We start from the raw sequence: 13,037 nt of genomic DNA, 5'->3' as shown, positions 1-13,037 counted from the left end.
GCCAGTTCCATGGGATGGCCCCCAGGAACAGTAGCAAGTATAAGTGAAGCCAACCTGAGCCTAGACGACAAGCTGTATGAGCTGCAGAGGGTGGAGCCTGAGAAGTGATCCCAGATATTAGACACTGGATTATTTACACTGTTGTTTTGCTATGCTTTGATTGTGACTGTGTTCTGGTTCTTCCCTCCTGAAGGAAGTATTTAACTTTTTATTGCTTTCACAGGAACCCGTGCTTTAAAACCTTTGAACATTTTTTTTTCTTTTTTCTTTTTTTTTAGAGATGGCTCGGCCGTTAAAGGCTAGGCTCACAACCAAAACTTTGAACTTTTAAGGGGATTCTGTATTTTAAAAGAGACTTTGAATTGTTTAAAAAGATTGATTATAAAGTGTTTGACTTTGTAAAGACTATGGAACTTTTTAAGTATTTAAAATGTTTCATACTGTGGTTTTATATTAATATATGATCTTGGGAATTAACAAGAAAGGAAAGTTATAGCTTAGCAGTAATGTGTTCATGTGTCAAGCTGAGTAGGGATCACTTATGCTATAGGCTAGTTTTACGTTAACTTCATACAAGCTAGAGTCATCATAAAGGAGCCTCAATTGAGAAAATGCCTCTGTAAGACTGAACTATAGAAGAGCCTGTAGGGCATTTCTTAACTAGTAATTAATGAAGAAGGGTCCAGCCTATTGTGGGTGGTGCCACCCTTGGGCTTGATAGTCCTGTGTTCTATAAGAAAGCATGAACATTGTCAAGGGGAACAAGCCAGTAAGCAGTACTGCTCCATGGCCTTTGCATCAGGTCCTGCCCGATTTGAGTTCCTGCCCCAACTTCATTCAATGAAGAATTATGATGAAGTGTAAACCAAATAAGCCCCTTTCTTCCCTACTTTTTTTTGGGGGGGGGGCATGGTGTTTCATCATAGCAATAGCAATCCTAACTAAGGAAACTCTTATCAACTATATGGTAAGAGACACATAAATACTAGGAAGGGGGCATAAGAGGTGGCAGTACAAAGTATGATCAAAATATATGCTATACAGTTACAGAAATATCATTATTTTCTATCAAAGAAACACACAGTAGTTTAGAAAGAGAGAGAAATGTACCTGCTGAAAAGTCCACTGCTCAAGAGGACGCTCTAGCATATGGGAAACTACTGTGGCAGGTAAGTTCCTGGCTAGGATGGAAAAATTAAACAGCCTTACTTATCATATGGATCACAATGTTTCCAAAAATATTTACTTCTAAAACTGAAATAATACATTTTAAAAAGGTTTAATCTGGAGTATGAGTAAAGATTCAGGGTACTATTCTATATAGACTGGTACATTCTTTTTTTTTTTTTTTTTTTTTTTTTTGGTTTTTCGAGACAGGGTTTCTCTGTGGCTTTGGAGCCTGTCCTGGAACTAGCTCTGGTAGACCAGGCTGGTTTCTGCCTCTGCCTCCCGAGTGCTGGGATTAAAGGCGTGCGCCACCATCAGGCAAAAAATTCAATATATTTAAATTGAAAACATTAATGATTACTTCAAAAAAAACTAAGACCAGGTGTGGGCACATGACTTTAATTCCTTTACTCAGGAAGCAAAGGTAGAGAAATTGTAGGTTCAAGGTCAGTCTTGTTTACAGTGAGTTCCAGGACAGCCAGGGCTGTGTAGAGAGACCCTGGCTCAAATAAATAAATAAATTTCTTTGTTTTGCAGGAGTATTTGTCTGCGGGCATATATATGTGCCGTGTGCATGTTGGGTCCTACAGAGGTCAGGGAGGATGTTGGGAACCAGATCTATATCCTCTGCAAGAGCAGCACGTTCTTTGTAGCTGCTGGGCCATCTGTCCAGTTCCCTTACTGGTCACTCTATCTTAGTGGGGATATGTTCTTGCAACTTTTTTGGCACCTAGTTTAAAAAAAAAGAATGTATTCTAAGTCAACAGAATATATTTATCACCTATATTACAAATGTTAAAAATTGTTGAGAACTGCCCAATTGTTAAGAACAAGAAAACTAAGAAAACTTAAATTAACACTATTGTATGCACAACCACAGTGGGGCAAGGGGGCACCAGTCTATCCAAACCTTTCTCAAATCCATCGGACTATAGTGTGGGAACTCTGCTATATCTGCTGGCCTGCAAACCACTATGTAGAGCAGAAATCTGCCACGCAGTGTTGGGATTAAGGCAGGTACTGGAATGCCCGGCCAGCACCGGGGAACATAGCAGTAATGAGAAGACAGCCACACAGGTAAACCAGACAAAGTCAGGGTATGATAGGAAAAGGTGTCATACAGAAAAATGATGTTACTGAGACCCACAGCAAGACTAAGCTACACGTCAGGCGTGAAAAAGAAAGCAGGGGATAAGACTGACAAGGTGGACCGACCAGCAGCACAGCAGGAGCACACTCCCAACAAGACAACACTCAGCCTCACTTCATACTGCACTCAGAAGTAGTTTTTCAGTATATTTAGTACCAAAATTGATGATTTCACTATTTTAAAGTCCCCTAGAGTGCTACATAGCGTTCCTTGTTTTATTTATTTCTTTGTTTATTTATTTTTGTTTTTCAAGGCAGGGTTTCTCTGTTGCTTTGGAGCCTTCCTGAAACTAGCTCTGTAGACCAGGCTGCCTCGAACTCACAGAGATCTGCCTGCCTCTGCCTCTCAGGTGCTAGAATTAAAGGCATGCGCCATCACACCGTCTGGCTCACTATCTATTGTTCTTAAGTGTGTCTGCTGCAGAGAAAATATGTATGGATTGTTTTGATCATGAACAACTCATAGCACTGCCGGCAACTATGTTAATAAATCAAAAACATTAAATAAAGTGGTGTTTAAATAAAGACATAATTAATTACATGGTGAGAAGAGAAAAATATTCCGGCCAGGGGGCTAAAGAGATGGCTCCGTGGTTAAGAGCACTGACTGTTCTTCCAGAGGACCCAGGTTCAACTCCTAGCACCCACATGGCAGCTCACAACTATCTGACTCCAGTTCCAGAGGCACCCTCACACAGACATCCAGGCAAAACACCAATGCACAGAAAATAAAAATAAAGTTTAAAAAAAAAAAAATGTTCCTGCCAGAGATGTGCAGGAAGCCAACCTTGCATGTCCTGTGTGACCAGTGATTCAAAAGTTTGGTGTTTAAGTTCATCACAGAACACAATGACTTCAACTAACATGAAGCAAGTGGAATCTTGTCTTCCAAATGGATGAAAGAATCATGTCCTCAAATACCACATTTCTCAAATCTTCATATTACAATGCTATGCTCATTTCAGTTTATAGATCAGTTATATCTATTCATGTTTAATTTTTATTATAAATTTTTTAGAAAAGAAACTGCATTTCAAAGAATTTCAGAATGTACAGTAATTTTCTCATACTTTTAGTAAAAATGACATATATGAACAAGAACTTAAAATTAAAGTCGGGTGGTGGTGGCATAAGCCTTTAACCCCCGCAGAGGCAGGCGGATCTCTGACTTTGAGGCCAGCATGGCTTATAGAGTGAGTTCCAGAACAGCCAGTACTACACAGAGAAATATGGTCTGAAAAACCAAAATAAAATAAAATAAGATTTAATTTTAACCTTGGGTATCACAGAGTGTTGTTCATTTACTGTCATGTATTATAGATCAGTCAGAGCTATGCAACAAGATGTTGTCTTAAAACATACACACACATTATAGCTGGAGAGATGGCTCAGTGGTTAAGAGCACTGGCTGCTCTTCCAGAGGTCTTGAGTTCTATTTCCAGCAGCCACATGAAGGGTCACAACCACCTATAGTGGGATCTGATGCCCTTCTCTAGCATAAAGGCATACGTGCAGATAGAGCACTCATACATAAATAAATCTTTAAAAAAAATTAAACCACACACACACACACACACACAAACTGGGTGGTGACACCCAGCACTCAGGGGGGTAGAGACAGGCAGATGTCTGAGTTTGAAGCTAGCCTGGTTTACAGAGCAAGTTTTAGAACAGTTAGGGCTACATGAAAACCCTGTCTATAAACACCAACCAACCAGCAAAAAACCAAGCACACGCACTGTTTGATGTTAAGTAGACTGGGGAACTGTGAAAGGAAAGAGACTCAGTCATCACTATATTATCCTCTATTGAAGTTGTCATTACCAAACTTATGGGTTACACTCTGTAATCCCCAACCCCCTCTGTTGAGAGATGGTCTTCGTAGCAGACTGGCCTCAAACCCACTCTAGTTGAAGATAACTTTAAATTCCCTTGATATTGCCTTGTTTTCCAAGTGCTGAGATTACAGGAATAAGCCACCATGCTCAGCCACCACATATGTAAATACAGCAGACTGGTAGTATCTTCATTTTTCTGAGCTACAAAGGGAACAACCAAAATAAGACAGGTGACTCTAACCTTCAGGACTGACATCTGGGTCTTCTATGTGCCGAGCTTCTTGTTGGGAGGCATGGTTTTCATTCAGTATTGCCAAGCTTCCTAAAGTTGTGCCATGCTCAGACAGTGACTTTAAAAGGGACATATTGTTTATTACTTCAGAAAGTTCTGAAGAATTTCTAGAAGTAGCTGAGGATTGTTTGCTTCTCTGTGTAGTTTCCCCCGCAAAACGATCATGTGGCAAACTTCTAATCCACCCTAAATCTTCAGATTCAGGAATGTATGCTTCAGTGTCTTTATAAATAGGATGTTCTGTTCCTACCGGGTAAAATAAAGAGCTAGAAACCTGGGTGTTGGATTCATCTAGTTCATGACATTCAGAGTGATGCTGAGTGGTTTTCAATAGCTGGATACTAACGCCACTGGTAGAGACTGGTGATAAAAGCTGCTTATTACCTACGTGACTTCCCAAAGTAAAAGGCTGAGGCTGGGTACCTTCTGAGAAGAGGTCACTGTTTTCAGGAGCCGGAGTTGTGACTGTGTTTAAAAAATAAGGAATATGTGAACATGTATTTATACCTTTGGGTGTATTTGAGGGTGAAACAATACCATAATTAGTCCCATCTCTTTGGATAGATTTCTTAGCATCGTCTCTGCTATCTCCTGGCACATCCTCATTCCACTCCTGCGATGAGTCCAGACTGCTCCCTGTGTCAGCACCCCGCTCCAGCACTGCTTCTCTAGGGTTTGCATCTTCATGAGGTCCTGTGTAAAAACCAACACAGGTTCTATCACAAAACTCTGACAGCAGCGTCTCGTTAGCAGGAAGGACGTCTCTAGGCTTGCCACTGGCAGAGGATGGGAATGGCAAGGGTTGCCGTGCAGTTTCTTGGCAGCCTATACCTCCACAGCTCTTTAGAACACGTGAATCACCTGTAGGCAAAATTTCCTTTTCTCTACTCTCTGAGTCCTGGGAAAGTTTGTCATCCTCTGGAGATGCTTCATCAGTGTCACTGTCCTCAAAATTGCTCAGATTAAAAGAAACTTCCAGAAATGGTTGTGAAGATTTATGAATAGTATCCAGACTTCCTCTATCAGCATCACTTTTAGAACCCATGTCTGCAATGTCATCAGAGGTGCTAGAGTTCTTACTTGGAGAAGATTTGACTTCAATGTGTTTATGTTCTACTTCTGGCAGAGGTGACACTGACAAACAGGACATACACTCTTGTTCCAGTGTGGCATCTGCATCTGCCACCAGAATACTTTCTCCAGTGCAAAGCAAAGCTTCCATACACTCCTTGTCATTTTGATTAGAAGTTACTTTGTTATTGTTCTGAATGCCGGGCTCTAATAATAAATCAACGTTTTCTTTACTACTACAGTTAACCAGTAAGTTGTTGTTGTTCTCACAGAACAGAGGTGCTCCAAAGTTTTCTTCGTGATTCCAGCTCTGGCAACTATTGTCTACTGGCTTGTCTTCATGGTACAGTTCTCCCTTTTCAGCACATGTTTCGAAGAGCTCTGCCTTTTTTTCCACCAAAAGTTCAGACAAATTAAAAATGTTCACATCTCCTTGGGCTTCAGGTTTGTCCTCTGTACCATTCTCATCTATAGGAGAACAGGGAGGCGATCTCTGGGAGGGTAAATACATGGTCCACCGGCTTGTAGCTCTTGTGGGGTTTTCTGCCTGTAGCTCACAGAGTGAATTCGCTGAGCTCTTTCTCTCAGCATACTCTTCCTCTGGCTTAGAAGCAGTCTTGGAGCACCCCTGTGGTTGTATCTCAAAAGTCAGATTCTTACTCATGTTGGCTGATTTGGACTTCAGAAGAGCTAATATTTGTGCTTTGCTCCTGAGGTTTTGTGAAACTCCAGGACAGTGAGATTCCAAACTATTACTTCTTGTGGGCTCACTGCCCAGTAAAGCATCTGAATGATGGGTTACAGAGGTGACAGGAGAGCAAAACTTGTCCTCTCTCCTTACTATGTCTGAGTTAACACTGAAGGATGAAGACACAAGGGAAAAAGGCCTGTCGCTTCTCTCTCTGTTCCTGAACATATTCTCATTGACTGCCAGTGTATAATTCATGTCTTCCTCACCAACAGTAGAAAACAAAGGGAGAGGAAGTGTCGGGCCAGGTTTCAAATCATCAAATGAGGCAACGGATTCACCATTTTCTGTAACAGTCACTTTCTTTGGTGCCTTATATGGTATTTGAAAACCCTAAAGACATTAAAACAATCGTTAATGATATCATTATTTCTAAGGAAAATGTGAAATAAATTTTCTAAAAAGAATAACACATATGTATATCTTGCCCAAGGTATATAGTATTTAAATTTTGCTGAATTAAAATAAACATTCATTAGTAAGACTTTCCTAATTTGGATCTACTGTCTTGTCACTTAAATAAACTATGAGGTAACATTTTAGCAGCAAACCATCATAAAAATTTACCAGTTTCAAAAATAACTTTTTAACTATACACTGAAATATTAGTGTTCACACAGAAACTTACAGTAGCCTTCCTTTTTAAGCCAGAGGGCTGACACCCAAGAGACCGGCTCGAGGATATAAATGTCCTTGGACCTGACTCCAGAGCTTCTCTAGGGCCATCCAGTTTAACACCTCTACTTCCAGCAGCCTTAGCCTCCTCAACTGTGATTAAGTAACGCTCACTTTCCAAGTCATCGCCAGGTTTCACCTAGATTTTAAAAAATAAACATCAAACTTGCATTTGGGTCATTTTATTTGCCTCACTAGCATTGAACAAGACCCAACAAATAGTCAACCTCCTTGCTAAAGAAATCAGTCCGTAACTAAATTCTTCAACTATTCATTATTATGTACCAATTAACCATCAAAAATAGAAAATGGTAATAATGCAATAAAAGCGTCACTAATTTGTTCTTTAGCCATTCATTCTGTGGTGCTGCAGAGGCCCTTTGTCATATGCTAAGAACATAAGACAGAGGAAAGCTTCCTTTCAAATAACTCACTAAGAGTCCACGCAACTAAATGCAGTATTTAAAAAAGTCAAAGCCACTAGTTATCAACTCTGTATCCTTACAAATGTATGTGAAGCAGAACTTCACAATTATCACAAATAGTTACATACATAACCACTTGCCTTGAAAAAAAAAAAAAGAGTATTTTTCAGTCTTTTTATTAGTCATCAACTCTAGGTAAAACATTAAGATTATCAGCTTAGAAAAATATATCTTTATCAAACATTTAGTAATGAAACTACCTAGGATAAAAATAACAGTAGTTACATTAATTAAGCACCTACCAAGAAAATGTCTCCCCTTGACCCTCTTTTCATAAATTTAAAGGAACAACCACTATGAATGATATAAGATTTCATTGCCAAATAGTCACAAAGTGATGTTATCGGTATGAATTTTAACGCATGACATTATAATAGGTAATTTCTAATCTTCAGAACAATACTGATCTATGTTTCTAGCTGAGGACACAGATCACAGGCCGCATAAAAGGTGTTTCAGAGTCTAAAAAGAGACAAAAGCAGTTCTAAGGCCTTCAATTCCTTTCCTTCTTCAAACATAAGAAAAGCACTGAGTACATTATGTGTGTAATGTATTTTTTTTTTTTTTGAGAAAGTGTTTAAAAGGGAATAATTTCAAAGACTATCAACCATGAAGGCTAAAGACAAAGCTCAAGGGGGCTGGAGAGATGGCTCAGAGGTTAAGAGCATTGCCTGCTCGTCCAAAGGTCCTAAGTTCAATTCCCAGCAACCACATGGTGGCTCACAACCATCTGTAATGGGGTCTGGTGCCCTCTTCTGGCCTGCAGGCATACACACAGACAGAATATTGTATACATAATAAATAAATATTAAAAAAAAAAGACAGAGCTCAATAGTGGAACACACAACCTCATGTACATGAAGTCTATCGTCCCATGCCCAACACAACAAATCCTCACCTATTAGATTCTAGAATCACAACCTGGGTTTGAATATGTCCTGCAACTAGCATTCTATGAGCATAAGCAGCTACTAAACCTTTCTGTGCTGCATTCCTAATATAAACACATCATAACATTGTCACAAAAATTAAAATGAAATAACTAAAAGCTGCTAGCACAAGGTACAACTATAATAAATAAACAATAATACAGGCTATAATTAATCAACATTAGTACTATAACTTAGCTATTAACAACATTCATAATAAAGTATCTAAGTAAATTTTTAAATTTCAAGGAAAGTAATGTAAATACATTAAAATACCTCGAGGCTCTTAAGAAATAGACTTTCCAAACATGCTCCTTTGTCATCATATAGAATTGCCTGTTATAAAACAAGAAAAAAGTTACAAAGTTTTCCTTTTCATTTCTTAATATCTTCAATAGCAAATCAAATTTGTCACGTACGTAAATCATGTAATAAAAGAATTATATACATTCTGTAACTTGGAATTGTAAGTACATCTCTTTCAAATGTTACTGCATCCAATGAGCATGAGAGCTTAGGAATAGAGGAAGCAATTCAAGGACTCAGGCTCAGGGGAACAGCTCAGTAATACACTTTTGGACAAGCAAAAGGACCCGACATCACTTCTCAGCACGGAAAAGTCTGACATGGTGGTATGAGCCTACATCTCTAGGTGAGATGAGGGAGATGGAGAGCCAGGAGGCCAGTCTAGCAATTGGTGAGCTAGCTCTAAGTTCAGTGAAAGACCCTGTCTCAAAAGATAGGTGGATAGGGGACATCCAATGTGGATTTTCTAGCCTCTATGCATTCAAGAACATATATATACTCACTCCCAAAACCCTTAAAAAAAAAGAGAAAAATAGCCGGGCGGTGGTGGTGCACGCCTTTAATCCCAGCACTCGGGAGGCAAAGGCAGGCGGATCTCTGTGAGTTCTAGACCAGCCTGGTCTACAAGAGCTAGTTCCAGGACAGGCTCCAAAACCATAGAGAAACCCTGTCTCGAAAAACCAAAAAAATAAAAAATAAAAAAAAATAAAAGAGAAAAATAAAAAAAAAAAAAACCATAATTCCTACCAGAAAAATCCTTGAATAAAATTGGGAACAAAATAGAATCAGAATGCATTGAATGTGGCCAATAAAAAATGAAATCAGGGCCTGAAGAGATGGCTCAGCAGTTAAGAACACTTGCTTCCAGATGGCTTGAGTTTTGTACCCAGAACTCATGTCCAGTGACTCACAATTGCCTGAAACAACTCCAATGCCTTCTTTATAAATTTACAAAATAAACATATAAATAAATAAAAGCAGGTATGGTGATTCATGCCTGTAACCCAGCACTTGGGAGGCAGAGGCAGGTAGATCTCTGTGAGTTCAAGGCCAGCCTGATCTATATCCTAAGACTCTATTGTAGGAGGAGGAGGCCACTTGTTGGCTTCTGGCTGCTCAGCCCCAAAATAATCACACAGAAACCATATTATTTAAATCACTGCTTGGCCCATTAGCTCTAGCTTCTTATTGGCTAACTCTTACACCTTAATTTAACCTATCTCCATTAATCTGTGCATTACCATGAGGTTGTGGCCTACTAGCAAAGTTTCAGCGCATTGTCTCCAGGAGCTTCATGGCTTCTCTCTGACTCTGCCTCCTTTCCCCAGCATTCCATTTAGTTTTCCCCACCTAGCTCTTTTCCCCTATAGCTCTGCTATAGGCCCAAAGCAGTTCCTTTATGAACCAATACTATACACAGCATACAGAGGAAAATCCCACATCACTCTGTCTCAAAAACAAAAATATATATGTGTGTGTGCATATATTTGTGTGTATGCATATATATATAATACACGTGTATGTATACATGCTGGCATACATTGAACTTGCAGATTTAAGTCAAAGCTAATTTTTTAAATTATTTATTTGTATTTTATGTGATCAGGTTTTTTGTTTGTTTGTTTGTCTTTGTTTTGAGATAGGGTTTCTCTGTAGCTTTGGAGCCTGTCCTGGAACTAGTTCTTGTAGACCAGGCTGGCTTCAAACTCACAAAGGTCCGCCTGCCTCCACCTTCCGAGTGCTGGGATTAAAGGCGTGCACCACCACCACCCAGCTGTGCGTCAGTATTTTGACTGCATGTATGTCTGTGTGAAGGTGTTGGATCCCCTGAACAGGAGTTACAGACAGCTGTGAGCTGCCCATGTGGATGCTGGGAATTGAACCCAGGTTCTCTGGAAGAGCAGTTAGTGTTCTTAACCACTGAGTCATCTCTCCAAACTGCTAAGCTAATTTTTATTTTAACAAATCAAATTTTTTTTTAAATACAATAAATAACCTCTTCCCTATTGAAAAGCTTCTGTAAGTGACAATTTTACAACAGTGGCTCTCAGCATATGGGTTACAACCCCTTAACAAATCTCTATCTCCAAAAATATTTACATTACAATTAATAACAGTAACAAAATCACAATTATAAAGTAGGAACAAAAATAATTTTATGGTTGGGGTCATAGCAACATGAGGAACTGTATTAAAGAGTCCCAGCATTCAGAAAGTTGAGAAGCACTGATTTACAACGACAGAAGCAGAATAAAGCCAGAATGTGAAGGGCCTGAATAGCGTCACTTAAGAGCATGTGCTTCATCAGGAGGCCATGACTGTCGTTAGCATGCACATGATATCATAAACCCACAACCAAGTTTCTGTAAGAGTTATTATTAAAATAGACTTAGCTAGAGCAGCGTTGTTGTGGCACACGCCTTTAATCCCAGCACTCAGGTGGCAGAGCAGGGCAGCTCTTGAGTTTGAGGCCAGGCTGGTAAACAGAGCAAGTTCCAGGACAGCCAGGGCTAACCTGAGAAATCCTGCCTTGGGGGGGGGGGGGGGTGGTGGAAGGATGAGGGAGGGACTTACCTAGAAACAGGCCCTGGAGCCAGGTCTAAATTCATGAATGACTCTAGCACTTTCAGCCGGGACTCCTGGCTATGATGCACCTGTGCCCCCCAGTTTGATCACCGGATAAATAATGAAATGCCTAACTCAGAGGAGAGTGGTGCAGACTAAACTGGTAGACTGAGAGCTTTATGACCGCACATCGTAAGTCTCTCTACTCAAAACAGACTGAGGAATGCTCACTTACTGAACTTTCAGAATATACAAAGAACATAAGAAAATGATCTGAAGATTTCTTTTTCACACCACGGCAATGTATGGCCATAACTGACATCTTATTATCAACAGGGTTATCCTAATGCTCAATGAAAAGGCAAGAACACAGCTGTTACACGCCAGAGTCAACTGCTTGGCACTCACTCACCTTGTTGCCTAAAGTGGTCTTCAGAACGCCATCTTGCCACACTTTTGACTTCTTCATCTTTTGATGAGTATAAAGGACCTTATTTCCAAAAGTACAGAAGAAATCATTGCTATTTACACATTTAATATTAGAGTTTACAGGCCATAGAAAAATAAAACATCCCGTATCAAAATAATAGCACAGGTATCACCACAATAACAAAGTCAGTGACAGAGTGCATCCTCAGCATCATGATGCCGAGTTTAACCCTCAACATAATAAAAGGAAAACAATTTTAAGGCAAAGAAGACAGCTGACTAGGTGGGTAGAACCAAAAGCTAAAGGAAGAAAGGATAAGTGAAGGCCTATAGTCTTAACAGAGCATCAAAAATAATTTTAAACTGCCACATCATCAGAGGGAAGGAAAAAACAATTATTGGGTTACACATTCCTTATTCATGTAGCTCTCTGAACAGTCTACCCCACCTTCACAGCACCTGAGGACAGAACTATTTCACACTGCCTCTGCCTTTAGACTCCCCATCTATTAGCGGAAGAATGGAGTTTACAAGCATTATATATGGTGCCAGATTCAATCACAGACTGAACAGAGAAACAAGTATGAAAATCTAGCTGACTATTACTAAATCAAATGGTAAAGAAATTTAGGAAAAAAAAATGCCTAGCAATGCAGAGGTTTGGGGACAGCTCAGCTGAAAAGCATTTGCCTCGTAGGCATGAGGACCTGACTTTGAGGCCCAGAATCTACATAAAATGCTCTACATGATAATGTATTCTAGGCACAAAGAAAACACATAGGATCCCAGCCAATCTAACTTAATTGGTAAGCTCCAGACCACTAAGAGACCCTATCTCAAAGGAGGTGGGTGGTGTTTCTAAGGCTGGCACGCACACACATGTACACACATATGCATATACACAGGCCTTAATTGTCTTCAAAATCTAAGAATGCTACCCTTGTAAATGTTATCTCCTAGTGCAGCTATTTCTCTGGAAAATTTAGCTACTTATCATTAAAAATGTACTTTACATTATAATGTAACATATTAGTTACTTTTTAGTATTTTTAAACTGTTTCTATGCCTAACATAAGTAATATTATAGATAGAAGCTCTAAGTACAAAAGCTATTTAGTGTCTTCAATAATGTTTGAGTACAAAAAGGGTTTAACACCAAATTATGTATCACTATAGGCAGGAATGTCACCAGTGACAGGTCTTAAAGCAAAAAATGTTGTTTCCTGGTCCAAAGAAAAAATACTCCCTAATACTTCATCAAACTTCATCAAGAGTTTGAGGCCAGCCTGGGATACAAGAGTCCTATCCCCCACCCCTCTCCCCACAAAAAGGAAAATTATTAAAACTTACAATAAATTCTTGACTTTCCATTGTTCCTTCTGA

At 39.5% G+C, this 13,037-nt stretch overlaps 1 protein-coding gene across 1 annotated transcript in view; it reads right to left on the bottom strand.

The window, feature by feature from the left end:
- The window catches only part of Zgrf1 (zinc finger GRF-type containing 1), a 54,623-nt gene extending 41,586 nt beyond the window's left edge, over window positions 1–13,037 (bottom strand). Inside the window, exons 1-6 of the mRNA XM_005357423.2 lie at window positions 13,005–13,037; window positions 11,638–11,715; window positions 8,631–8,690; window positions 6,894–7,079; window positions 4,396–6,598; window positions 1,111–1,181 (exon numbers count right to left, since the gene is read on the bottom strand). Of these exons, the coding sequence (XP_005357480.1) occupies window positions 1,111–1,181; window positions 4,396–6,598; window positions 6,894–7,079; window positions 8,631–8,690; window positions 11,638–11,715; window positions 13,005–13,025 (2,619 nt within the window). The 5' untranslated portion in view covers window positions 13,026–13,037. The remainder of the gene's footprint in view (window positions 1–1,110; window positions 1,182–4,395; window positions 6,599–6,893; window positions 7,080–8,630; window positions 8,691–11,637; window positions 11,716–13,004) is intronic.

Source organism: Microtus ochrogaster, chromosome 21 (genome assembly GCF_000317375.1).
Source record: "Microtus ochrogaster isolate Prairie Vole_2 chromosome 21, MicOch1.0, whole genome shotgun sequence".
Taxonomy (NCBI): Eukaryota; Metazoa; Chordata; class Mammalia; order Rodentia; family Cricetidae; genus Microtus; species Microtus ochrogaster.
This window is presented reverse-complemented; position numbering and strand designations above follow the sequence as displayed.